The sequence below is a fragment of the Drosophila subpulchrella genome, unplaced genomic scaffold (assembly GCF_014743375.2).
Source record: "Drosophila subpulchrella strain 33 F10 #4 breed RU33 unplaced genomic scaffold, RU_Dsub_v1.1 Primary Assembly Seq354, whole genome shotgun sequence".
NCBI lineage: Eukaryota > Metazoa > Arthropoda > Insecta > Diptera > Drosophilidae > Drosophila > Drosophila subpulchrella.
Window position 1 is genome coordinate 6423126 of NW_023665577.1, and position 27927 is coordinate 6451052.

Below are 27927 nucleotides of genomic sequence, written 5' to 3' on the forward strand. Positions count from 1 at the left end.
CTTCATTCAATACTTACGGCAATTGTGTTTACATAGCTTGTTGTATTTTTCCTATACAAGTCTGCAACAGGCCGAGTGACGCGTTTCCTTTTCCTTTACAGGGTACCACATGATGTATATGTTCGTCAACCAATTCGCCATACCTTTATGATTAAATTCCAAAACAACAAGCGTATGCTACATATGTTTGCCTTTAATAAACACTGCGATTTCGCTACTCACATGCTTAACTCTCTAAGGATTCGGTGCGCTTTTTCTGTTCTGTTTTTATTTTTTTGGGAACCCCGCCTAGCAGGATTGACCAAAATGGATAAGAGCTAATAATTGTGCTGGTTGCTCCCGAGTGCAAACAATTTGCCCTTGCCTCACCCGAGGGCTTAATTAATAACGTTGTATTTGCGCCGGATTACACGAAACTTTAACGTCCACCCAACGAAAAAAGATAATTATCACAGGGCCATTAGGAGCCCCACTCACGTACAGCCGTTGACATGATGGCAAACAATGGCCATCGGGACGGGGACAGGGATGGGGATGGGGATGGGGATGAGGTTGGAGATCCGGGATCAGGGGTTCGGGTTCACTTGATGTCACAGAGCAGGGCCACGCCGCGTAGTGTCCAATGCTTGGGATTGAATTCGGTCTCGAAATCAATCGAACCCACGTACTTCAAGTCGGTGCGCTGGGGCTTGCGGTAGATGGGGCACTCATACAACTTGGGATCCTTGCCGGCCGTCGTGTTTATCGCGTATATATAGATGACGGGCATCTGCTCGTAGAGCACCTTCATCTTGGACTCAATCAGCTTGCCGCTGCGGCGATCCAGGGAAGCGCCTGGAAAACACGGAGTAAAATTTCACTGGGTTCACCTTGGTAAGTAAGATATAGCTATTGGTACTCACCCTCCAGGAACAATCCGTGCACATAGACCCCCTCCGTGGGATACTCCGTGATGTCCTCCCTGTTGTAGCGCGTTATTTGATTCTGCAACACCACCGAGTCCAGGGCCCAACCTTTGTGTGCTCGCGTCACCTCCTAACACGTGGGGATTTTCAAGTATTACCGCAGATACAAGTAGATATGCAAAGAAAAGGTGGAACAAGAAGCAGAGCCGTGTGAATAACCTTTGAGGTGGGGAATCAGATATGTCAATCAGCACGGGGAAAAATGTGCGTTTTAATGGCAATCGCTTGGGCATAAAGGAAGTGCTCCATGACAAAGAACCCATTTTCACTGAACATCGATTTCTGCTTGAGGCGAAGTGCGTTTGGTATTCATATCCCGTTTGCTTATTAAGCAACTATGCAAAAATAAACGATTTCTATTATTATTACTCACCTGACGCATGGCTGTGAGAAAGCCTTGGGGATTAAAGAAGCCGGTCATCCAGAAAACCTAAGTGTGGGTTAATAAGATACAGTAGTTGGATTTTTATAAACTATCCCTCTTTAACTGACCTTGGGTCGATCTGTTGATATCCAAGTTCGGAATTGTCCATTGCGCTCAAGCAACTCAGTATACCAAAAGCCCAGGGTAGTTGATTCCCAGGATATCTGCAAGAGAATTTCAATTTACCCATAATAAGCCGTGAATCTTTGCGGGCAAGAGTATGAAAGTTTATTGTTGTAATCAAACAAAATATAGATATTAATTTTTGCAAATCCCTGCAACGACTCATTTGTCCAATGCAATATTCATTTTGCGACAATAGTTCTCCATTTCCTCAAAAGAAGCGGTGAGTCCTACATTTCTTTGAACAATGGGCAGATGAAGACCAGAATCGGTGGGACAAAAGAATTCACTTAGTTTGAGGCCCCGAGCTATAGTAAACTCAGCTGTATCGAAGAGTTTACGCTTCTGCTCGAAGGCCGACTTTCCCATGCGCACGGGTTCTTCGGAAGATATGGAAAAACTTTTCTCATCGGCTACGGACTCTATTTGATAATCGATCTTATTATGGATGGTGTGCAACCTTTCCACCAGGGTATGTGCGCTCAAGCCACTCTGGGACTTCGGAATCGGAGTGTCTGACCGAGTCGCCTTCAAAAAACCATATGTGCGAGTCATGAGATCTTGATGCGATTGGTTGTCGATATTAAAATTGGCATCTTTCTTATAGAGAAACTTGTAATCCGACATTGTGATACGGATGGTGAGTGCTTAATGTATCTTTGTTTATTGTTTAGTTGATGCTATGATGTGATATATGTATTTGAATGGTGTACGTGTTGAAGGTATTCTCCAGGAATACTCAAAGTATTTAAAAATTGTATGAGTATAGAAATGAAGTACGATTTTAGTTCATTTAAAAAAAGAAAACCTTTGTTTAATGATTTTTCCATTATTTTTCGCAGGTAACTGAATAAGATTAACAAGCTTTGGGGCGTCAAACGTTTTCACGCATAATTTGCGAGTACTGAAACATAAAAGCCCAGCGCAAAAAAGATATTATTCCCCCGGTAGAAATCAAACGAAAAATGCTAAAATTTCCATATTTGGCAGCAATTTAGACTGGCCTTTAAAAAAGCGTTTAAAGAGGATTCAAGTTAAGAGCCAGAGTTATGGTAAGGAAGTTAGGGTAACTACTTTTTGGCTACCTAAAATGGAAAAAGTACCGTATACCAACCTTCATCCAGGTCTCCGGAATCCTGGCATCGTACATGGCATCGAGTGACTCTTTAAGAGCGGGACTCATCACAATGGTGCCATCAATCGCCAGCTTGAGGTCGCAGAGGCAGTTGTGGACGCGTTTAATGACCCTTTGCATCCGATCGATTTCCTGCCTGCAATTAAACATCACCCCCATGATTACAGGGAATCAGCATTGAAGGATGGCCAGGGATACTTGCCTGAGGAAAATGTTCATGGGCAGGAGGATACCCATCCGCGTCAGGTTCTCCCGCACCTCGTAGGCGTTGTATTGGGCGGGCAGTTTGCGGAGCATGTCATCCGCCAGTTGGTAGACGATGCTCTCCCTCGACTCCCCGCCTCCACCGCCTCCCTCCTTGGGTTGCACACTCAGGATGGTGTCGAGGATGCCTGGAGGATGCCGAATCAGAAATAAACAATCAAGGATTTTTGGGGCCATCGAATATGCTAATGCGCTAATGCCCGAGTGCCCCGAATGGGTAGCCGGCTGGCAAGGAGCAAGAGCTCCTAAATGGAGCACGGTTTACTCGGTTTATTGATTTCACACACATTTCAGGTGGGAATCGGAAGCACGCCCCTGTCCGCATTGATTATGCAACAGGGCTTTACATTAAATTAAACGCATTGATAATTTATGACCCCATATGGGTGTCCATCAACGGCATTAAACTAAATATAAAGGGATTCTTATTCTGGTTGGGAAGGACGTTTCAGTTTCGGTTTCATTTTCAGTGGTCGCATTAAATTCGGATTTTTTTGGGAATCACATTCCGCCACTCACCTTTGGCCGAGTTTATTTGGTACGTGATGTCGGCATTGGAATGCAGGCCAAATACCTCGGGGGTGTCGTAGGCCGGCAAACTGTTGATATAATCGATGAAGCCTTGAAGACTCTTCGTGCCCGGCACCTTGTAGCCCTTGTAGAACTCGAAGGAGTTCGAGAGCAGTGGCTCGCAGAACCACACCGAGGTGAAAGTGGTTAGGAGTCGTTTGTCAAAGTCATCGGTCACCCTGCCGCCGTACTGAACCTCGCCAATCATATAGACCAGGGTCTGCCAGGAGACCCCCTTCTTGGGGTCCATCTCGTCGAGGTGGTTCTGGATGAACTGCACGCTGGCGGCGAAGTCGGCCTGGTTAAACTCGTAGGGTATATTCCAGCCCAGTGGGCCGAACTTGCGCCGCTCCTGAACGATGGTGTGCAGAAAGGCCACCGTGTAGAGCAGCGGGGGCCACTGAGAGGCGGATGTGTAGTCGAGGAAGTCCTGGGTGAACGACTGGTGGCACAGGAAAAAAGATTGAAAATTAAATATTAAGCAAGTCCCCCTCGCCCCCGACTGAACCGAATTATTTGCCCACCTGGTAGCTGCGCTTTAGACTGGCACGTATCCCCTGTGGTGGTTCATTAGTGAATTTGAGAGCCATCTGCAGCAATCCGATGGGGAACTCATTGTGCGGCTCCGTCGTTACCCACATGCGGAAGGAGTCGTCTATGTGCTCGCTCTCCACCAGCATATCGATAATCTCGGTGCAGAAGGGCAGCGAGAGGTGCACGTTCTGGAGCAGCACCCATCCACCGATGGCCATCGATTCGATTATCATCTTGCGCGCATGGTACTCCTGCCCCTGACCCATCGACACGCATTTGAGAACTGCGGGGGGGTTATTAAGGGTAAGTGGTAGTGATAGGATGGCTCTGATTCCGCCTCTTACCTATGCTCTTCTGCTTGGCCAGAGCTCCGATCTGGGTGGTCGGATCCGACCCTATAGAGAGAAGGCACACAAAGGGCGTGCGAGGTTCCGATTCAAGCCTGTAAATAATTGCACATCATTAATCACCATGGGCTTATAATCCTTAGGTTTTTATTAAGGCTGTATATTACTTAATAAGGGGTTCAATTTTTTTTTGGCACCTTAAACAAATTTAAGATAATGGGAAATACAAATATTGGCGGCTTAGTGTCACTTTATTTGTATTGATAATTTTGAAATTAATGCATGATCGTATTACCTTTTTTAACACTATTATTGTTTAAAACTGAAATATTTGTTGGGTTTATAATGACTTGTAGACCTAAAGAATATATGCTCTAAAATTTGGAGTAAATGGCGACTATTCTTAATTCTTATAATGATATATTTCATTAAAGGCCCTATGTTTTCTTTTTGACAAACTGACTATATTAGTTTTAACAACATTTTATGAACTTATATATATAAATAAATTTATATCTATAAATACAAATACACAGATATCTTACCACATTTCCTCCAGATCAAGAATTTGCATTTCACTGTACTCGGGACCCAAAGATTCTTAAAAAGCATTAATCAAAATTAATGGATATTAAATTTAAGGAACAAAATCTATCCCACCTTCTATGTATTTCTTAGCCTGTGAAATGGTACGGTCGGGACACCATGACCGGATAAGCAGCAGCTTCCGGAAACCATCTAAGATGGCATTGTATCCGCAGGGGATCTCCTCGTTTTCCGGTTTCTCGCACTCGTACCAGCAACGCCAGTCCCGCTCGTTAAGCTCTATGACCTGGAGGACCGTGGAGAAGGTCTCCAGCTTGCTGATCTCTACCAGATTCAGCCAGGTGATGTCCAGGATCCAGCGGAAGGGTTTCGGCGTCACGGCATTTAAATCCAACGAGGCACCGCCTTTTATGAAGGTCAGGAACTCCTCGTGGCTGATGTTTCCGTTGTGGTAATCAATCTTTATGGCCAGCATCAGGGTGAATAATTGCTTGTGCCTCTCGTAGAGACTGCGATTGGTGAACTTGTACACTTCGTAGGTCAAATATCGCAAAATAATGTTTATTCGCTCCTCAGTGACACTGGATTTGGTCGACTTGGTGATGGAGTGGTTGAAGATTACCAAGAATTGTTTCAGCGAGTTCTGGTACATGGCATTTACATTGCTCATCTCCACAATGAGGAAATAGAGAATCGATCCTCTTTTGGCCACTGCCCGAAATTCCTCTCGAGCCTTCATAATCTTTCGCTCCGTGACCTCGGAGATTTTTAGTTTTTGGTTGACCTCCTCCGCTGTGGTTTTGGTGACCCTCAGCACTTCAATCAGGGCTTCATCGTCCACCAGTGATCCTTGAGATGAGCTCAGACGGAGCAGGAGATTCGCCTCCAGTTCCTTCATGTTCCGCTGGTTCTGCATCACGGTTTCGAAGAGGGCCACCCGCTCGGCCTCCAGATCGGACTTCTCCATGAGGATGACGCGACCCAGGAGCTGGTCCTCCAGCCCCCGCATGGTCACTGTGAAATCGATGATCGAGGTCTTGGCACTGACCTCCGGACTGAAGGCTGGGTTGGGCAGTTTGGTGGTGATGTAGAGCATAAAGCCCGGCATCACATCGCATTCCTTGTCGCCCACCAGCACCTTCTCTATGCTTCCCGACTTGATGAAGTTCTTCTCCAGCACATTATCGATCACAGGATCCAGGTCTATGCCCACATCCTCGATTAGAAGGGGTCTTCCCAGAGACAAGGAGTCCTCCAGATGGGTACGGAAGTACTTGTGGTTCAATGAGGTGATTTGTAGTTCGTTTCGATCCTCCTTGCACTTGATCCAGATCTTGCCCTGCGTCTGCGGATCCACCAGCAATGGATAACTACTGGACTTGGTGGCTATCAGGGCATTCTGCACCGACAACTCATCGTTGGGTAATCCCTGTAAAGTCCATTCCGACACCGTCGATGAGTCCACCAGCATGTTGATTATATTCAGTCCGGTAGTAAAAGGTATATTCTTCTGTTTGAGTATGCCCATCCAGGTCTTAATGAGATTGGCTCGGAATTCCTGGTTGTAGGGCCCGCAATAGGATAGGAATCCAGTGGCCAAGAGGACATCGCCCACCAGTTTGCCCAACTGTATCTTAAACTCCTTGCTCTGGTTGGTCCAACGGTGTTTCTCATCCGACAACCCGTTGATCAAAGCCGTTGCCGCTGTCATCTTCCGCAGGCAAACATTGGCCGCATCCGTCAACCTCTGCTTCTCGCCCACGGCCTTATCGTACTGATCCTTCACAGCCTGGAGGGCTTCCTCGCGCTCCCGCAGCTGCTCCTCGGCGCCGGCCAAGTCGTCCATGGCAAGCTATTGTTTAGAATCAGTACATGTAAAGAAAATGTTTTTTATCAGTAATTAATTTTAATAGAGAACGCCCAATAAATCAGTCAACCTATTGGTTGGTACAAGGTAAAGCTTATACTTCAAAAAACATTATATAGTATTTACCAAAATTAGTATTTATTAATTAATAGTAATAAAATTCTCAATTTTTCTCCATTAAAATCTCTAAATATAAATAATATTTCATTTTTTAAACATAAGGCAATTTAGCAAAGAACCCTTTTGCCAAATTGTGGCAAAAAATATCTTTAAAGTCTAAACTGTTCTTTAGTTACAAAGACATGATTGACGAGCACCAACTAGTCAAACCAGCTTGAACTAAATAAAACCAAAAATTTAAGTTTAAAGGTCGCAGTTTATACACTCTAAGAGAAATAACGGAAATTTATCAGTTAATATACTGATGATTTATAACTGGTCAACTTTGTTAACATATTTAATATACATTTTGTTAATGCGAAAATGATTTATATTTTAATTCTAGAATTACAACTACAACTGCATTTTTGATAGTTTATTCTTACAGATTAATTTTCCAGCAACAATTACCTTAAGACGGGCTTCCTGCATGGTGAGATTTGCCTTCAGAGGCAACACCTCCTTGTTGACGCTGTGGAAGAAGGACATGGCCTTGGTCCAGGACAGCAGCCCGGCGACGTCTCCGCACACACGACGTGCCATGTCCATGTTGTAGTCCTCCATGCGGAAGTACGGCTGCAGCAGATCGATCATCTCGTCGTTGATGGTATCCTTGGGATAGTTTTGCAGCTGGAGCAGGAAGGTGGCACTGGCCATCATCTGGGTATGGAGTGAATGGGAAACAAGTTAAACTGCTATAGCCGAGTGAACCGACTATGATTTACCACTATAGAAAGTAAATATCTAGCTAAAATAAGATTCATTAAAATAAAATAACAATTTCATAGCATACTTATGAGGGCTATCTGCAAAAAAAAGCTATGTTGAAACACGCAAATAAGTTTCGATAAAATATAACAACAATTTTATAGCTTATGAGGGCTACCATAGTTGCAATAATCTTTCACTTTTAAATTGATTGACATTTTTGGAATTAAAAATAAGGCGAAGCATGGGTTAATATTGTGCATATAACTCCAGTGTATTGTAGGATCATATGGCCTTATATAATATTTTACCCCCGAACCCACCTTTAAGGACTCCTGCCAGGAGGGCTTCGGGCAGGGTGTGCCCGCGTCGGGGATGCAGGGATGCAGCTTGCGCTTGAACAGGATCAGGACGCAGTCCATGATCCGCATGATGAGGTGCGGCGGACGGCCCAACTTGCGCACGGTGGCTATGTGGGCCGGCTTGATCGTGTTGAGGGCGTTTTCGGCCTCTTCGAGGGCCGGCTTGGCTGCCTCGAGCTTCTCCTCGGCCAGCGCCTTCTCGTGGGCAATGCAGGCTACCAGGGCCTCGGCCTTGTCCTTCACGATGAGCACCTGGTTCTTGACGATCTCCGCTTGCATCGCGCGCTCCGTCACCTCCACTAGCACTGATTCCGCATTCTTGGAGGCTTCGACCAGCTCCTCCTCCATGACCACTAGATCCTTCTTGAGGATCTCAACCGAGGCGGAGGCCTCTTTCAGTTTCTCCAAGCCCGTATCCATCTTCTCCACACCGTCGCGCAGCTCTTGCTGCTTCATTTGATAGATGTTCTTGTAGCCGGCAATGAAGTTCAGATAAGATTTGGGTGTCACGTGCGTTGCGCGGCGGAAACGCTGGAAATACTCCTGCGACGTTTCCGCGACGATGTCCTGAATGGAGCCGAGGGCATTGACCAGCTCCTCCTTAACGGCCGGCGTACACTCGATTTCGAAGTGGCTCAGAAAGTGTCGGGCAACCGATACCAATGCGTCCTTGGGCCACGGATGCAGCCAGTCAATGGTGCAGCCGGAGACCAAGGCGGGGAATCGCTGGACACGTGACCGGAACGTCTCGCCCACCGGCGAGAAGCAGAAGGCCACGTGAAGATTGGTGCAGGTGCGCGCCAAAAAGAAGTCCATCACACTTTCCGGGGTCGCTGTTTTGCGTTGATTCTCGCGTTTCATGACCGGCGTCAGCTCCTGCACGATTTCGGCCTGCTCATCGCGCGAGAATAAATTTGATATAACGCCGCTCGAGAGTATGTTATTGAGATACTCGAGGAAACCTTCCTCCTTGATATCCATGTCGGTGAAGAGAAAGGTTGTGCCCTTGCCCTGAACGCCGCAGGTGCGGTAGAGCAGCTTTAGATCCTCCAGAAAATTGGCCACGTTGTACGAACGCGTCAACGCAATTTGGAATGTCTTGTAGCCGGCTATGAACGATGCCAATTTCGTTAGCGACTGTTTTCCAGAACCGCCGACCCCGACAAGCATAACGGATCCCCTCGGATGCCGAATGATGCGGGAGATCTTCACCAGATGCAGCATTGCATCCGGGAAGAAAACCAAATCCATTCCCGACCCTCGCACCATTTCGTTAAACTGGGCGAGGAACATGACGAGACGCTCGCGGAGCACTTCATGTGAGTGGACCGGCTCGTAGACCTTTGGTAGCTCCATATCGGTATCCTCACCCTCCTCACCCGTCGGCTCGGGGGCGTCGCGCATAAAGTCAACGAACACCGGATTGGGCAGGATCATCTGGGAGTGGGCGTCGCCCAGCTCCTCGCGCACAAGACATGCCAGCTCTGAGCCGAACCACTCCTTGTCCTGGAAGGTGGTGAAGCGATCGGCAAATACACGGGTGCACTCGTGCTTCCACAATGCCATCAGGACACTTTCGGAAGTGATCACCGTGGATAAGGTGCCAACCATGCCCTGCCAGATGCGCGATAGATCGCGCAGACTAAACACGTAGTGGAACTTGGCCGGAGTGGGCAGTAGCTTCTCGCGCGTGCGCTGCCACAGATGGCGGGTGACGACGATCAGCTTCTTGACGAGACTGCGGATCTCGGGCACGAACCCCCGCTTGGCATTGTAGTGACCCTCACCGATAACGCGGAAGATCTTATCGATGGAGTCGTTGTCGGGTATATTACAGTTGAATACGCAGAATTGGCGCTTCAGACGCGACGGTATATCATTGCGTCCGCCGCCTGGCAGACCCATGGCCGCCACATACTGCACATCCACGATGGTGGTGAAGTCACCGGGCTTCTCCAGACTGTAGAAGCCCTTCATGTCCATCGATTGGCGCACAATTTCGTTGGTTATTTGATCGCCCCATTCATTGATCTCGGGCAAATTGATGTCGTCGATAAAGACAATCAATTTCCGGCCACCGGGTGGCCCAAAGGTGACACCAACGCGCTTCTCCACATAGCTCTCAATGGTGCGCTGAAATTGATACGGACTGGTGGCCGATGAGAAGTTAAAGGACCGACCCATGTACGTCTCAACGTTCATCTTCTTCATAAAGTTCTTCATTATGACGGTCTTGCCCGTGCCCTGTTCGCCAATCACCATCACGGCGCGCTCCTGATTGGCTATGGTGCCGATCAGGTAGTCGATGCGCACATTATCCACGATGGGCACCAGAATGCTCAGATAGTCCGGTGTGGAAAGCTCCGGATACATATAGGGGGTGACGAGCGTCTTCCACGACTGCCACACGCCCGCTGGAGAAACGAAGAAGTCAAAGATTGTGTTCTCGTGGGCACTACCCTTGGGGTAGTCCAGCTGCGGGAAGGATTCCTTCACGAAGAGGTTCATTCTGACGCGGTCGCTAGTGGAGAGGTAACCGCCCAGGCCCCAGGCGAGCGCGAAGATGTACAAGCGGTGCAAGTGTTCTGGGGTGCAGGTGTCCTCCTTCTCCTCGATCGAAGTCTCCGGAGGGAGGTCCTCTGTGGGGTCAAATGTAAGGGGGTTAAGGGTTTTTCATTCGGTGGTACAGTCACATTCAGGAGTGTCACAGAAGTCTCTTCTTGCTCGGCAAAATAATATATGTATAGATAATATAGTGGACTTGTAAAGTCAATAAAAAGTGAAGCTATTTGAAATGAACTTTATAATATCATATCACTATAAATCATAATTTGAAAGAAAGTTAATTAGGATTGCTTCAAAGAAGATTCTATGACACATCTACTCTAATAATAACGCCGACTTTAATAAACTTTTTATAAAGTGGAGGTACTTGAAATGAACTTTATACAAATTAATTATAAATCATAACCTATTATAAAACAAAGATTTCATTGAATGGTAAATAAGGACATCTGTTCTTTTAGTAATGTCGACTTTAATAAACTTATCCAGAAAGGTAAGGAATGACAAATGAACTCCATAATAACTAATCACAATCCATGATAAACTGAATGAAAAGTATGATGTTTCAAATTAAGCTTCTTAATTAAGTTTAAAAGAGACTTCCATGACACCTCTACTCTATTAGTAACGCCGACTTTAAACATAAAACTTTTGGACGAGACACACACAACTAGTTGGGTTAATACATAAACAAGTACTAGAGGACGAGCACATAATCAGAACTACGGAAGGAAGAAGGGAAGAGAAGGCCAATCGGTTGGGAACCAAGAATGAGGATCCCAACTGAGAGTTATAGATGTCAGTACACACACATTAAGCATAGGCTCTATGTCAGCTCTACGATTACGATTTTGGTTTTGTTAGTTACGCAACGAATTACGGTTATACTTTACCGACAATCTGACTGCCAATCGATTGCCGTCGCGCCTCTTCAATATGTTTTTGATGCTCTAAACGTTTATTGGCTGAAAAGTTGCAATCATTTGGGATGGGTTTTTTGTTTTCTCGGGGTTCACATTTTATCGAACCGCCAGCATTTATTGGGTTGGGAATGGGTTAGTTAGTTAGTTGCTCAGACTTACCATCGTGGCTCTCCTTGCTAGACAGACTGACGGCCGGTTCGTCCTCTTTTTTAACAGGTATCAAGCCCTCCAGGATGAACAGCATCTGCTGGACAATGTTGCACTGCAGCACGGGCATCTGCAGCTTTACCATCTGCACGCCCCAGTTGTAGACCTCCACGAAGGTCTGATCGAATAGATCCGAAAAGGTTGTTTTTTCGCCAGGAGCTCGGTTTTTAAGCCAGGCCTGAACAACTATAAGGAAAGAAGAAGCAATATTTTTTAATTTTAGATGATTTAACGCGTTTTGGGTTGCCGTTTTACGAGTATAAAAACACACGCCCATCATCTTCTAAGGAATTCGCGGTTATTTAAAAGTATATATAATACAACATCTTTCATGGCAACCATAATGTATAGAATTCGCGGTTGAGTCAAACAAACTGACTTACTTGGTCGAGAGTCCAATCCTGAAGAGCTCATATAGACCATTCCATTCCTAGAAACGGTGGCCGGTGAGGCATTGTCAATGTTGTGCGGCTCGAATATAATTTTGACGGTTGGCGCCATGGTCAACCGATCGCCATTGGCCAGAGTAAGAGTCTTGTTGTCATCCAGCACCGAGTTCAAGTTCTCTATCCAAATACTGTCCACCGGTCCGTCCAGAACCAACCAGACATGCTCGCCGGCCTTTAGCTTGAGGGTCTTTCGCCACAGGGCCGAGAAAATACCATCCGTCCAATCATTGGTGGCCACGTCGAGCCGTCCAAACATTTGGGCAGCCGTTATTGCCTTGGGGTTCATGCGCATCTCGCGATGATTGTCACCCATTTGGGTCATGGCCTTCATCAGGGTGTGGATGCAGGTCGTCTTGCCAGCTCCACTTGGCCCGAGGGTCATGATGCCGTGGCGAACGTTTTGAGTTTCGTAAAGTTGGATCAGTTTCAGTACCCATGGAGGATGATATATCAGGCTGGCCTCATCAGTTTGCTGAAGAATGGCAGCCTCAAGCTCTGGGTAATTGGTTTTTTCAAGGGTCTATGCGGAAGGTATCAAAACATAAATATATTTTATAGGTTTGAAAGGTTTATAACCACCTGATTTGGGAACAAATCCGAGACTAAGGACATAAAGAGTGGCTCATCGTCGTCGATCAGCTTGGAAAGATTCATATCGCGCAGTACCCTCATCACAATGGTGCTCTCGGTATCTTTGGAGTTCCTCCGCTTGGCAGCTCCCAAAGTTCGCAGGACAGAGAGGATGTTTCTCAGACCGAAATCGTAGTGCACCTGTTTAGTCAACTGCTCCTCACACAGTTTGTACAGGGTGTAGAACTTCCTGGCCAGCGTAATGTTCTCCAGGAAACCACAACTGGCCAGCTTAACTCTTATGATAATCTGCCTGTCGGGCACCATCATAGCCACGGTGCGGAATTGAATTTTCAAATTTTCAGGCAGTTCCTTACGACCTGCATATCCTGGGTTCTATAAGGGTAAAATGGTTGTGTTATTGTACAAATATAAAAAATTAAAGTGAATATTAATTAACGAACAAACAATACACTGTACACTATTCAATAATTAGTGTTTAATTTGAAAAACTGTGTTCTAAATTGCTGATAGCATCACACAAGATATACACGAAGGATTTGAGTACTTAGGCCATTTTTAAAGGTTTCCTGGAGCTGGTTGAAACCCCAATTATTATATGTTCTAGCAACGGCACATAACAGGGAAACTGTGAAAATAGTTCCAAGGAAATTTAACGTTTAAGAGCTCAACTGTTTGTTCAATTTGGTAAAGGTCATATAACACTAGCTTCAGATTCCTCTTAAGGCCTTATGACATCAGCTTGTTTTTTGACTAACTTACTTGCTTAATTTAGAAAAATCGGGGCAACCTTCAGGAAAAATGTTGTATTAAATAAGGGGTTTAAAAAAAATAAAACAAGTTAGACGAAAAGCGAGAAAGTGTCATAAGGCCGTAAGCCCGCACTAAATTCGGTCGTAAAATTAGGTTTCGGTCCAGGCATAGTTTATTTGAATTTAAGCCCACGGCTGCAAATATTGACCTGTCCCAAGATAGAAATGTCACGGGCAGCAGACAAAACTGGGAAACGACAAAGCGGATAACCACAACAAAGGGTTTCGTCATTAAACTCATTCGAGTTCCGTTCCCAGTCAACATCCATTTGTCCATTTGTCTATGTCCGTAATCGTGTGCGACCCAATTCGGCCAGTGACATAATGGCTCATTAAAATAAAATGCTCCGGCTGAAAGTGTTATATAAATGAGCATAATAACTCAATGTGCAAATTAAAATTGAGCCAAAGCCTTCAAAGGATCTCTCCGTGGAATTGGATGTAGATGTGCATAGAGATGTGAAAGATGGTATGGGGTGAGATGAGATGAGGTGGCGGTGATTGACATACGCCATTATAAGCGAGGCGACGCGTCGCTGCGTTAACGCTAATCGCATTACCCGATCATAGTTACCGTCCCTTGTAATTAAACTAAGCAAAGTTACAGTCTGCTTTCCGCTACTTTCTGTCTTTTCCCCACGGCAACTTTAAGTTGCCCTTTATCCTATATCCATATATAGTTGGATGAAGTTGGATTCGGCTTTCCATGTGGCAGCCGCAATAACCGAGTCATGCCACCGCTTGAATGTATGTAAATACACGAGCCTCGAGTCTCAACTCCAGTCGTCTCTTTTTTGGCCTTATTTTCATCGGTTATTGGTTTTGGGACGCTTTTAGCCCAGCCGCCAAAAATGTCGTATGTGCTTCGGTAAATTTTATTATGGCTTCGGTTGAGAAAAATTGTACATGACTAATAACGTGGAATTATGTGCGTGAAGAGCCCGTCACTTCCATTTTACAAAACATTTTAAAGGCCTCCTATCGATTGGGGGTAACGACATTTTTTACATTTCACAGATAAGATTACGTTGGCCTTTAAAAGAAAATTCCTTTGAAGCAGAAAATATGTCGTTAGGGTCCTCAAGAACAGTATCCAACATTCTATGGTGAACATTAAAAACTTTTTTAAAATTGGCTTTCAAGAAAACCTTTTTCTTTTTACAATCTAGAAAATTACAGAACATTTTCCGAAACTGGTTCGTTACCCATATTCCCTCATATTAACTACTCAAAAGAGTATACAATTACTTTAATAAGTACTCGAGCTCCACACTCTCATCTTTAACGCCAAGTTATTTTCGCGTTATGCTCCGGGAAATTGAATTTAAGAAAAAATACAAACATATTGTCAGTGCACTTACGTGTGGGTAAAAGTAAAGCTACGTGGATGGTTTTTTTTTAAACATGACACTGTGACTGTGATAGGTGAAGTCATACAAAGAATACAAACATTACCATAGTTATGAATATGCCAAATTCTGGATTCATTTCAATCGTATCGCCATCGGTGAAGAGGAAGGTTTTCCTCTTTTCCTTTTTGGCGGTCAGGACGACAGCCACTTGTTGTGCGGCCACGGATAAAACCGGAAGTTCGATGCGGTTAAACTCATCAAAGCATCCCCAACTTCCGGACTGAGCTAGGCCCTTATAGATGCGGCCCAGACCTCTGGAAAAATAAATGCATTTAAGTATTCGAAACAGGATCTATAAAATTATCATCCACCAGTAGCCAATATGAGTCGTAATTTAGAGAATTCTAGATTATTAAGTGTAGTATAATCAACTTAATTCCAAAATGATTTGTAATAGACTGTTAAAAATAGTTTATCCATACCTGTAGTCCATTTGATCGGAGCAATTAAAGACGACCACATATTTGGCCAGTGTTTTGCCCATATCCTTGACGGTCTCGGTTTTTCCCGTTCCGGCTGGACCACATGGAGCTCCTCCCATGGACAAGGTGAGCGCCTGGGCCAGGGTTATGTAACAACTGGGGGAGAAAAAGTTCAGACACCGTGATTTAAAAGGAAACTCTGAGAGAAGCGTACGCCGCAGCCTATTAAACGTCATCGCAGTCAACAAAAAAATAGCCCCGCTTTTGGAATATCAAAAGCAGTGGTCCTAATGCTCGCTGACGTCAGACGAATGGGAAATCTACGAGCTAAGATCAAGAAACGAATGCAAAGCAGGCTGCCTGCAGATGCCTCTGGGAAAATAGCACCACTTTGCAGATTCCCCCAGTCTGGTCTGAACCAACTGGCTGCTGCTGCTGTCAAAACTTTATTTATGCTCCGCTAAGTGAAATTTATCTTCACGGGCATGTCAACGTCGCCCCGGTTCCACAGTCGGTTCGTCTTCCGCTGCCGCAGGATGGAATGGGATTCCGCGAAGATGCGGCTGTCTCCGCCTCCTCCGTCATTGACTTAAAGCGTCTTTAAGGGCCGTCAAACGATGACTCCCATTGTTTTCAGAGCGGCATTCCAAGGTGGGATACCCCGACTCCACCTCCTCCTCCTCCTCGTTGGCCACTGAAACTGCCACGAGGAATGTGCGGAGCACGTGCAGGCGGTTCCCATTCAGGCATCCGAGGAATGCGAAAGTTTATCATTGAAGGACTGGACAGCAAAGCCGGAATATTGCCGGGAATACAAATTAAACGGCAGCTCTTGTAGTTATTATTGGTAACGAATTATTGCGAAGCCTACAGAGAAAACAGGGAACTCCATTTGGAACAAATATTTTAATGGACCACGTGTCGAATTCGTAATATTTTAGCACATGGAAAAACATTTACTATCGACTTAATCCAAAAAATAATATATAACGTGCAGCTAGTTAGAGGCAAGAGGTAAATCTTGTATAAGAATATTATGAAATGATTTTTTTTCATTATCACCAGATGGAAAAATGAACTCCTTTGGGACCACATGTCGTATTCGTAATATATGTGGATAACGCAAAACATTTACCATCGCGTAAAACCAACTGGTATGAATTTAGTTTGTGAAGCACGACCGAAAAGGAAGTTATTTTTGTGAAATATATTAATAGGGAGAATACTTTTCACCAAACAATTAGTATCACAAAAAACCAAATAATGATGTTATTGGAAAGACGGCCAAATTTTCTAATAAGGAAAGTTAATTTGCTTTGCTTTCACCATCACCAGATATAAATATGTTAATGATCCAAAACAACATTGGTTAGCAACAATTAGTGTAAGTATCATAAAGCTAAATAATTCATAAAGCTTTTCAATTTAAAATCACTTGACTAAACTTTAAATACATAAAATTAGTAAAAACCATATGTTACCGATCTGTTAGAGGTGTAATAACCAAGCGATCTGTACAGCCAAGGTATTCGTTCTGATAAGTAAATGTAACATCCGTCACAGAAATCCAAGTCTTGTCCAGGTCTTCTTTAAAGTAGAAGCGACACTGCTTAAGCCACTCAAAGTCGTTAGCTGACTTGATGTTCATGCGGCACTATGGGATATTTTTAATGCATAAAATAAGATTATTAAAGTTCCTCGTCTCTGATCACATATTCTAAGGTAACCCAGCAAGTAAACCCACCAAAATATCAAAGATATCGCGTTGATGTACATGAATTGTGATCAAGGTTTCGAAGTTGGTGCGCTCCCTTTTCGTAAGATTTCTCGTTGTCTGATCGATAAGGGTGTTCAGGATCTCCAGGAACTTGTTATTGGTCTCCATCATGACCTTCCGTTCGCGGCCTCGCATCAGGGCCATTTCCGCGTCGCGGGTCCAGACCATCTGGATGCCCAGGAGGCCAATCTGGGCGGGGGCCTTCTCCAGGAAGCTGAGCAGGGTGAAGTTGGGATCATTGATAGTGGCATAGGCTGTGCGGATGATTGAGTGCAGCGAGGCTTGTGCCGTGACCAGGAGCTGGGTTAGCCACGTCTCCACCGAGCCCTCCGCTCGAATGGCCCTGTCCAGCTGGATCATCTCGCCCTCGCTGCTTATAATCGCCATCATCTTGTTGTACTCCACGTCGTGGAACTTTACCGACTTGGTATTATCGAATATGTTGAGGAGGTGGTTTTGTATGGTATGCGAATCGGAAGCCTGACCCAGTATTTCTAGCAGGGCAGGATCTGACACAAAGAAGAAGCGTGGGAACATCATGCGCTTGCGCTCCAAGTAACCACTCAAGGATTTCTGGCAAATCTCCAGCTGCTCCTGCAGATGAGGAAGCAGCTGTTTCAGCAGATCGTCACCGACGCAGCAGGCCACAACACCGGGGGTCTCGTGGGCCCGCTGCATGATCTTCTGCCAGGATTTGTCTATTTTCGAAAACCTTTTCGCCTCCTTAGGCAGTTGCTTCGCGATATCGCCACCCACAAATACAGCCTCCAGATAGACCCACATGTTCTGAACGAGTAGCCATCGCTCCAAGATCTCATTCGAATTGGATAAATCGTAGACCCATTGTTGGATCTGTTTCCTAAAGGGTGCATTATACCGATTGGATAGGAGGGATCCGAGCACCATCAGGCTATCCTCCAGCTGGCCAATCGTTTCCGCCGTCGTATCACCACGTAGCAGCAGCTCGCCGCGATTGTTGAAGCTCATGAACTGGAGCTCGTGCACCGACCACTCGTTGGTCACCTGCTTCAACTTCGCCTCGATGTCCTTCTCCTTCATCGCACTGATGCAGATGTCCTCGATGTCCTCCTTGTGCTTCAGCAGCGGCGCCTCCAATATGTTCTTGAGCGAGAAACCCTCCGAGTCGAACTCGAAGATGTAGCGAGTAACATCCATGATCCGTTGCCAGTGGCGTGGCTTCATGGCTTTATTCGCCATCAACTCCAGTAGCGGACACATGTCGTTGAAGTCATCGATGGTCTTCTTCAGAGCATGGAATGCTGGCCACTCCTTGAGCCCCTTGGGCAGCTTGCGGCATCGGTTCTGGAACTCCATCAGCTCGTTGTTGATCTCCTCGATGTCCACCTCGTTCCATGGTATGTCGTAGTAGCTGCTCACCCGGTCGATGACATCGTTATAGAGCTTATATAGCTTCTGCAGTAGGTTCAGCTCCTTGCGTATCTGGCCGAGCTCTGGGTAGTCCGTCTGGGGCAGACCGAAGAGTTCCTCGCCACTTTGGTACGTCTGTAGGCGTCGCCACATGCCCTCGAAGCGGTTTTGGAACAGGATCAGCCGGTCGGAGGCCTCCCGTGGAGTCAATCCCGCCTGCATTGGTCCCGCAGTGCGATACTCCGTCACGTAGGAGATCTTGTCCTGCTTGAAGTTATCCAGATTGGTACGTAGGTCATCCTGGAAGGCCGGCTGCATGTCTAGGAGTTTAACCTGAGCTTGCAAAGCGCCCGCCAAAAGATTCTGAAAGGTGGCCCTCAAATTGTCGACCAAATCGAATTGTTCCCGCTCCACCTGGACCTCATAGCGGGTGAGGACATTAAAAGCCTCCTGGGAAGGTTAAAGTAATGTGAAAATTAAGTAGGGGATTGCCTACTATATATCGAATGTTCACCTCTATCGGATCGATGCGCAGCTCCATGTCCACCTCCTGCTCCCGAATCTTACCCAGGGTCTCCATAATCATTCGCACATCGTCGAGGTCGCGGATGGGCCTGTCCAGCTTGCGATCCATCTCATTGATTACCGCGTAGACATAGTCCATCTCCTTCTTGTACTTCTTTTTCATGGCCTGTCCTATTTTGTGGTTGCAGGCTGGAAATAGAAACGGTGCCAAGTGTTTACCCTAGTCCCAGTCCAAGTCCAAGCCCAATGATATCGATGTCATTAATCAAGGCAGAAAGGCCTGGCTAGGAAGGAGGGCTAATTCCCTCACATCCTGCGGCGTCTCTGGGCTCCCCGAAATCCCGAAACTAGCCAATCAACGGTATGAGGAATTTATTTTCGGGATGCCTTTCGCCCAGCTAATTCGGTTAGGCAAATTAGATGGCATTAATTGGAGTCCAATCAATTTGAATAGCCTCCCCACTCGACCAAACAAAAGAATTCGCGAGGGTGTCCAAAATTTATGGCTGATTAACTGGAGCGTACGGAGTTGGAAGATTATTCCATGTCGATTTAATACAATAGTGGGAAAAGATTAAGGAGTGGCCTGGAAAATTTTTTCTTGGCCATTAATGGCTTTACTTGCTTTGGAATTCATTGGAAATCATTCAAGGGGTAATGAATACATATGTACATACATATTTAACCTGACTAAATCCAATTGTGTTCTGTTTGCTCAGCAATTTTTGTTTCCCACTAAATTACACTTATGTTATGTGTTCTATATATATGTAGAAAATCAATGGCATTGGCTTTACTAACTTCACAAACTCATTATTCTTTGTCATTACTTTCCCTCATAATATTAAATATCTGTTAATAGCAACCAATGATTGGGAAAGCTTAAACATGTTAAGGAATTTGTTTAAAAGCAGTAACTTAACGTTGATTGTAAATATAGCCTTTAACAAAAAATATCATACAACCGGAATGATAATAATATTATACCTGTAGTTTAAATGATTTTGAAATAGTTACAAATTTTAAAAATTTTTAAAAACTGGTCTAATTGTTAGCCAACGAATAGGGTGAAAAATAATTATTCTAAATCAGCTTTCTATGCCGCCACACGCACAGTATGCAACCTTTTAAATCAATAGAAAAAATTTTAAGCAAATACTGCTGAAATTTAGAGGTATGAATTTGGAATTCAAAATGGATATATGAAATGCTGTTAACGTTAATTAAGAACCACTTACACTTGATTTCAATGGCCAAACCATACTTGAGCCTTTCGTTGTAGACCGCCACGCACTGGCCGAAGACCTCCATGTCGGGTTCGACGAGCAGATTGGCGTCCAAGTCTGAGAGGCAACGCAGCGTTGTCTCGAACTCCTGGAGGCCAAACTCCATGAGCTGCCGGGTGGTGCGGTCGTTCTTCCAGAGAAAGTGATAAGGCTTCCAGCGCTTGATGTACGTCTGGATTTCCGGCTTGACGTTCTTGGTGCAGCTGGCCAGCTGGTTGACCGCCTTGGCCACCTCCTTGTTGTCCATGATGGCCGAGTAGAAGCTCTTGAGCATGTGCGGCATCTGGGGCCGCTCCTCGGAGGCCAGGCAGTAGATCTTGCGCCGCCGGCTCTTCCCGCCTCCGGATGCCTCGTTGTGGTTGCGTCCGACGCGCGGCTGCGTCACCGTCATCGAAACTTGCTGCGGTTGGTAAGACAAGATTTTGGAGAACATTGCGAAGCTATTCAGTGGGGCGGTACGCACCGGCGGGTCTTTGCCGCTGCTCCACTGCGCCACGCCCTTCGCAATGCCCGTGATGTTCTTGCCAGCCGTCACCAAAATGTCCTGCAGCTCGTCCAGATTCGGTTTGATGACCACATGGGGTATCTGCAGCTGCGCGTGCAGCGCGAAGACCGGCTTCTTGAACACCGTCTCGTTCTCGTCGGCTATGAACCGGCGGCGGAGGGTGTCCAGAGCGGCCCGGATCACCTTGATCAGCACGTCGATCACCTTGCGGCTGTAGTAGCGACGCATCTCGACCACCGCATTGCAAACCATGTCCTGGAAGGGTAGTGAATCCCCCAGATAACAGGGGTATCGTTAAATCCCCTTGACCATTCTCATTTTCGAAGACCTTTTCTCTTTAAAATGTAGAGTTACCAATTAGTAATCATATTTGAAAACAAATAAATAAAATAAACTTTCGTATCCTTTAACAAGTGAAACAATTGATCATATTAAAAGGAAAGTTATATAAATTATAGACATACATTTTGGGATCCGAATTAGTAAACATATTTGGCAACAATAAAGGAAAAATCCATAATAGCTTCAGAAATATGGAATATGTAGCCCTTCTAAGGAATTAGGGGTTTTTAAACTATATTTTTGGTACTGACATACAATAATACAACTTTTGTGGAGTTCTTTAAAACATAGATACTTCAGTAAATAAAAAATCCACCAATTCCATAGAACTATTAAATAAAATAAGTTAATTGAGGCGAATTCAAATGGTTAACCTAAAGCTTCTTTTTTAAGTCATTCCTAATTAATTTCCGCCACTTCATGTCATTTACAATGAATTTTACCGCATTCTATTTTAGTTCCTCGTACCTGCATGCCCTTGGGTAGACTTTCTGTGGTGGACAGCAGGGACAAGGGGTTCTCGAAGCAGGACCACAGGATACTCCAGTCCTGCTGCTGTCCGCTGCCACCAGTGGACGTGGGAGCAGCGGCTCCTCCTCCACCTCCTCCTCCTCCGCCTCCATCTTCCGGCTTGCGGCCCCCCGATCCGGAATTCTCTCCTTTCGGAGTGGCTGCTGCTCAATGGGTGGCACTCAATTACTCCATCCCAAAGTATCCCCACAACTCACCATCGAACAGGGTAATCACATCATCGCCGGCTATCTCTTTAAAGGCTGCCGTAGCCTTGTCCACCAAGCTGAGGACCTCTTCCACTGCCTCGGAGACCATTTGACTTTTCCGGTTAAGATCGATGGCCGCTTTTCTAAAACAAATTATAAAAAAATGTTTCTGAATTAAAAAAATATAATTCATTCAACACACATTAAAATCAACAAAGAATATAAATTAAAAGTAGCTTCTAGCCTAAACAAAAGTCTAGACCAGAAAGTTGAAAAGCTCCATCCCACTTTTCTAGGGCAATTTCGGAACACAGAGTTTAATGAATTTTTGTGAGCACATGTCACAGGCAGACTCACCGGCAGGCCTCCTCGCTCCGCTCCAGAAACTCGTCAACTGTCCAGATTTCATCGTCTGCCCAGAGAACAAATGTGAAAAGTTTCAACCGGCACACAATTAGAACGAAAAGACTTGAATAAATTTGTAGAATTAGGGCCGCAAACCTGCTGGTAAAATCTGCAAGGAGACATCCTGCATCCACATCAGCACATGGAGGATGCGATTGGAGTAGATGTCATGGACACGGGCGACCAGAACTTCAAAATTCTCGATGGCCTGCTTGCATTTTTCATAGAATTCTGTCCAGTTTTGGTTTGTCCACTGTAGGAGGGACAGGATTTTAATTAAATTAAAATATATTAAATATTCCTTGTCTAACTTACATTAATGGTTTGTAATCCTGGTTTCAGCATTGACGTAAGACGCACTAACTGCGGAAGGAACAAAGGGCGAACCTCCAGTTTCACAGCTCTCACGGTGGACAAGAACATCTTTATCAGGCACTGGGAAGCAGAAAGATTAGGATAAGTTCCTATACCAACAAATTCATTTACATTAAGCGAATCCTGAATAGTGATAAAGTACTGCTGACGACTCATCAGCGTGGCGGCCACGATGGGCAATTCGATGTCTAGCTTGGCCAGCATCTTGGCCTCCCGGATAAGCAGCGGAATGGTGGGGTGGAGATTCACAAACAACTTATCCCCCTGGAGGCTCAAGAGTGGCTGCAGCAGGCAGGCATCGGCCACACTGACATCCTGATCCAGCCAAATGGATACAATCTCGTCCTCGTACTCCTGCAGCACACCCAGAACATTGTGATAGCGCACATCCAGATCCTTGGCCATGGGCAGGTTGCTCAGCACTGCATGGTCCATCACCGCATCCATGAGCTCCGTGATGTGGAGACTTAGTGCACGACACCAGTGAATCCTTCCGGCGATGGGTGGAAAGTTCCTGGCCAGAGGTGGATCATCCCGCTGTTTGCGGAACGTCTTTAGGATGCGATCCACCTCCTTCTCCACGTAGCGCAGGATACGTGTGTACTTCTCGTCCATCTTGGTCAGCGGAATCTTCTCGCTGACCTTCTCGAAACGGACCAGAAAGCGGATGCACTGCGGCGTCTCCCAAACGGTGTCGAAATCCTTTTCAATCAAAGTGGCTATGGTGTCCTTTAAAGAGTTCGTTTTGTGTATGAACCTCTCGAAATCCACGTTGAAGTCTGAGTTTCGGTGATCCAAGTAGTCGTATTTCCGGGAAGTCACGTCCTTCTTGGCCTCTTCAAAGTGATTAGAGGCATCCTCCAAGGCTTCTCCCAAGAGAAGTCCTTCCAAACGGCGCTCGAACAAGTGATTGTAGTCATCGATCAAATTGAACATGCTAATGATCTTGGAAAGCCGCTCGCAAAAAGTATCAAATTTGCCTGAAAATGAATTATATAGTTTAAGCGGTACCCATTTATCATCTTAACTTTCATCATACCAAATACAAAGTTCTCCGAAAAACCAAAGGGCGTTTGATTCGGTAGGAAAGGCTGTTCCCGAACCGTGTAATAGGTCTCGTGGTAGATGTGATTCAACTTGATGCAGTTGCTCAGCTTTGTGCGGATCACGTTGCGATCCTGTGACCATATAGTCTCCTTGCACCGACAGGTTATGTAGGACTTGCAGGTTTCAATCATTTGGTTTGTTATCTGGTTAAAGAACAGAGTGTTTTAGGGTACATTTTAAAAAAGATTAATAGGTAACTAAAACAAATATATGTTATTTTTCTGCCATTTATAATGCCTTCTTACTTATTACTATTTATACCGGAAATAACAAATAAATAATAACATATTTTAATCCAACTTTTGTACGATATAAGAAATAACACTCAAACTTACAGTCTAATAAATCAATGCTATGATATCAAACATTTTTAGAATTTGTTGTATAGCAAAAAAATGCCCTAAACAAAAATAGAAGCTAAATATTTCCTCTTGATGAAATTTTTTTCAGCGCCCAAAGGTCAACGAATTTTGTGAAATGCGCAAACATTTTATATCAACAGGAAGCACTTATGGGTAAAGTGGGCGAAAGTGAGGGGGCAAACAAACAAGTGCTCAAGAAGTTTAAAGTTAAAATTTTTGACAACGTTACAAAGGTAGGAATATGTAAACGTACTTGTACCTCTCACTCATTTAGTGTATTAATTTTAAACAATTTATTTACTAGTAACTCAAAATGAGTCTTGAAACTTTCAAGTTGAAAGCACTCTTGGATAATGCATACTAACCGGCATAATTATATTAAAAAAGTAAAAACTGATAAATATTCAGTTATACATTTTTTTATGGCATCACATTGTGAACTTCACAAACTAATACTTGTACCGACAAAAGATGCACAATGATTTCTTAATGTAAAGCTCACCTTAACCATCAGAGCGGATGTCCTTTCCGAGGTATTATAGAACTGGGAAACACTGTAGATCAGCCGCACTGTTTGCAGCAGGCTCAGGATGGACTCCTTCATGCTCACAGGGTCGTCTAGGTATAGCGAATGGCAGCACGTCTCCATGGCCTGTATGAACTTGGAGTTGTCGCGCGCCTCGTTGTAGCAGAAGGTGATCTTCCTGTCCGTCTCCTTCCACTGCTTGATGATCCGGGAGCCGGCTAGGAAGAGGCAGTGCAGCGTGAACTGCACCTCCTTGTCCTGCAGATGGGCCAGAAGCTGCGAGAACTGGGCACCTCGCTTCTTCCAGTACTCTAGCTCGTCCTGTGGCCCACTGTGGTCGTTCTCCTTCCGCAGCTGCTCGCTCTCGCCCAGAATCTTCAGTATGCCCTTCATCCAGTTGTTCACGCGCTCCTCCAACTGCCCGCAAAAGTCCTGGTTCTTGGACATGTCCTTCACCTCCTCCACCTCGTCGATCTTCTCGAACATGTCGCACCCGTCGGCAAAGACATTGTGATGGTCGCACACCTGTTCGCAGACGCGGAGGGCACTGCAAAAGGATCGCAGACCGGGCAGGAGCTGTCCCTTGATGAGCCCGCAGCTCACGTCCTCCTCGTCGCCCTCCAGACTGGGAAAGGCCAGGGCCTGCATGAACACGAACTCCACTATCCGCTCGATGGAGGTGACCAGTCCGATGTTCTTGGCATCGATCACTCCGCAATACCTATCGGTTTCAGGAATCTTTACTACCTTTCCTGTACTTAACTGTACTTAAGACTTACAAATCCTTCTGAAAACCCTCCTCGGGGAGCTGCTTCGAGGTATTCACACGAAATATATATATACATACTCCTGTAAAGGCGCAAGTCCACCCATCGGTTAGAAACAATTTCTTGTGCTTGGGTGGAGGCAAGCCACTTGGAGAGGCACCACCTAAAAGGGAAACATGTAGATCGGAGAGTTATTTTGGTCTATTGTCCATCCCTGAAGATTTTGGTACCAAGCCGCGGTCGGTGTAATATTTAACGGTTCTTTTGCGACTGGTCACATTATGCAAAATGCCAGCACGCAGCTTTCGTTACATTTGAGTTTTTGAGGTAAGCCATTAACATTTCCTCTAAGTATATATGTTTTTAAATAAATAAATATAAAAATAAACCAAACTATGTATAAAATGCGACTGCCCGCGTTTTATGTATAAAAATTAACATAATTGAGATGTTCCTTCGGTTTACATATTTCCTGTACTCGCACGCACAGTGAAAATTAATCATTGTACTTTTATAAAATTCTAAAAAACTGAAATTCCAGAATATTAGTTTTAATATCTCACCCTGCGGCGTCTTGGAGCTACTGGAAGCTACGCCAGATCTCGAGGGTCCCGGTTTATTTGGATCAGGAACCGGAGTTGGTTCTGGGTCATCCGTCTCCTGGTAGAACCACAGCAGCTTGTTCTTCATATTCGGCAGGAACAGCTGATTGATCTCATCGAGCTAGACCAAGAGATTGAAGATACCAAGAGAAATAAAAATATAGCGGTACGCCTACCATGTCCCCTTCGAATATGTAGTCCATGAGCTGATGCCTGGGCAGCTGGGTGGCATCGATCAGGAGCTGGAAGGTGAACTCCAGCCGGGGATCCATCTCCCCACGACGGGCCTTCCGCTCGCATTCTTCCCGGCGGCGCTGTGCTTCGTCGGGGTCCATTTCGAAAGTTCACGTTATATCCCCGGGATTTTCGGGACCGACATGCGTCGAACCGTTTGATTTCCAGAAAGGATAATTTTAAGGATCAAAATTTTGCAGTGCGGTAGGGGTTATATTTTTTTTGGGTTTGTACAAAAATGTATTATTGATTTCAAGTTGTAAATCAATTTGTTGTTTACAAAATGTTCGGTTTTCAAAATTCAAAAATGAGAGAGACCAAAAATTCGTTAGTTTCAAAAATGGCACATACAGTAAACATAGTCTAAAAATGCATTTCAACTTTTTATAGTTGTACGCCAACGATCTACATTCAAAAATCTACAACAATTGTACTTATATAGCATGACAACAAATACCAAATACAAACAAAAATCAAAAAGGGGTGAGCTTCAAATGCTATACAGTAGTTGTTTAAAGGTGATTTCGTAATATTTTACTAGGATTGGATTTGCAGCAACGGAGAAGTGAAGTTCTTTACAGTTGCATTAAGGTGGACTACGGGTTACTCAGCTAAAAAGAAATGAAAATAAGTGTATTAGGTCGATATAATATGAGGGAGCCTCAACTAAGAGCAATTTACACACGATTACGTAATCAGTCAAAGGGCTTTTGGAATCTAGGGTTACATTACAGGTTACTTTGGGGTTTTCTAAGGCAACATTCGATTTGGGTTATTTAGCATTACACTCGACAGTTGTGGCTAGTGATTAGGGGTTTGGATTTGCACCTGCAAAATGTCGCCCTGGTCCTCCTCCTCATCATCATCATCACTACTGCCCCCTTCGGCGCGCATTGCCAAAACATGCTCGACCAACTTTTTCTTCTGCACGAACATTGCGCCAAAAACTCTATGCAAAATTCAAAATCACCACAAACAGGAGCTCACTGGCACTGGAGCACCTAATTAAAAATCATTATAGATTTACTGCGTTTTTTTGATTTTTCTCTGCGTTGCACAACTTTTCGCCTCTGTGAAACGGAATAAGCTGAAAACTTTATTGAACAAACAAAGTCCGGATACGCTCCAAGTTACCAAGGCAACCGACTAAGGTCCGTCGATCGGATTTATTATTGCGAATTGTTTATTTATTCACCTGTTGAGGCCACCTGTAACTATGCTACTATAGACAATAACCGATGATTCGATATAAGGAACCACGTAGGGCTTATTACTCAATGTAGTTTTAACACCAGTTATTTTTTTTTTAAGTTTTTACGATTTTTCTGGTTTGGTTTCTCAAAACGAAACTGTTTAAAAAATACTAAGCCATATTTTTTAATTTCTGCGGAACATAAACTTGTTTCACGCACTGTCTTATCAATAGTCTAGGCTCAATTTCTGTTCTTTATACCGAGAAGCATTTTAATTGATATGTGTTTATAATCTCTTGATCACTGCGCTCTTGCTTAGGTTAGCTTTTGTAATAATTAGTATTGGGAGATTGCAAGCTTCTTTGGGATGCTCCCAGTCTCTGATCGCGATTTAAATCAGACAGTCGGGCTTTAAAAAAGTTTTTCTT

General features: G+C 44.8%; 2 protein-coding genes across 2 annotated transcripts; both read right to left on the bottom strand.

The window, feature by feature from the left end:
- Positions 1-173: 173 nt before the first annotated feature.
- LOC119560320 (dynein heavy chain 5, axonemal) lies at positions 174-27242 on the bottom strand. The gene is made up of 35 exons (XM_037873701.1): positions 27135-27242; positions 26249-26386; positions 26034-26193; positions 25483-25633; positions 24680-25424; positions 23748-23958; positions 22820-23688; positions 22649-22768; positions 22430-22586; positions 22286-22340; positions 21938-22071; positions 21678-21883; positions 20826-21122; positions 20315-20762; positions 19066-19265; positions 17130-19001; positions 16867-17039; positions 15386-15541; positions 15007-15217; positions 12728-13114; positions 12083-12668; positions 11652-11885; positions 7966-10643; positions 7346-7594; positions 5023-6760; positions 4908-4962; positions 4360-4457; positions 4006-4298; positions 3431-3923; positions 2850-3039; positions 2627-2783; positions 1458-1553; positions 1339-1395; positions 903-1035; positions 174-834 (listed from the first exon to the last, which is right to left on the bottom strand). Exons 1-35 carry the CDS (start codon positions 27240-27242, stop codon positions 581-583), a joined length of 14109 nt encoding a protein of 4702 aa, XP_037729629.1. The 3' UTR covers positions 174-580.
- Positions 1604-2224, bottom strand: LOC119560321. Its single transcript, XM_037873702.1, has one exon. It carries the CDS (start codon positions 2137-2139, stop codon positions 1675-1677), a length of 465 nt encoding a protein of 154 aa, XP_037729630.1. The 5' UTR covers positions 2140-2224; the 3' UTR covers positions 1604-1674.
- Positions 27243-27927: the final 685 nt, after the last annotated feature.

What these genes read in the sequence shown, in the direction of transcription:
- LOC119560320 (XM_037873701.1), bottom strand. Translation starts at nt 27,242, where the DNA reads ATGTTCGTGCAGAAGAAAAAGTTGGTCGAGCATGTTTTGGCAATGCGC. An exon ending in CATCCGCTCTGATGGTTAAG is followed by an intron (nt 23,959 to 24,679) that starts GTGAGCTTTACA and finishes TTCTTTAACCAG; the next exon opens with ATAACAAACCAAATGATTGA. An exon ending in GCACGGATTGTTCCTGGAGG is followed by an intron (nt 835 to 902) that starts GTGAGTACCAAT and finishes CGTGTTTTCCAG; the next exon opens with GCGCTTCCCTGGATCGCCGC.
- LOC119560321 (XM_037873702.1), bottom strand. Translation starts at nt 2,139, where the DNA reads ATGTCGGATTACAAGTTTCTCTATAAGAAAGATGCCAATTTTAATATC.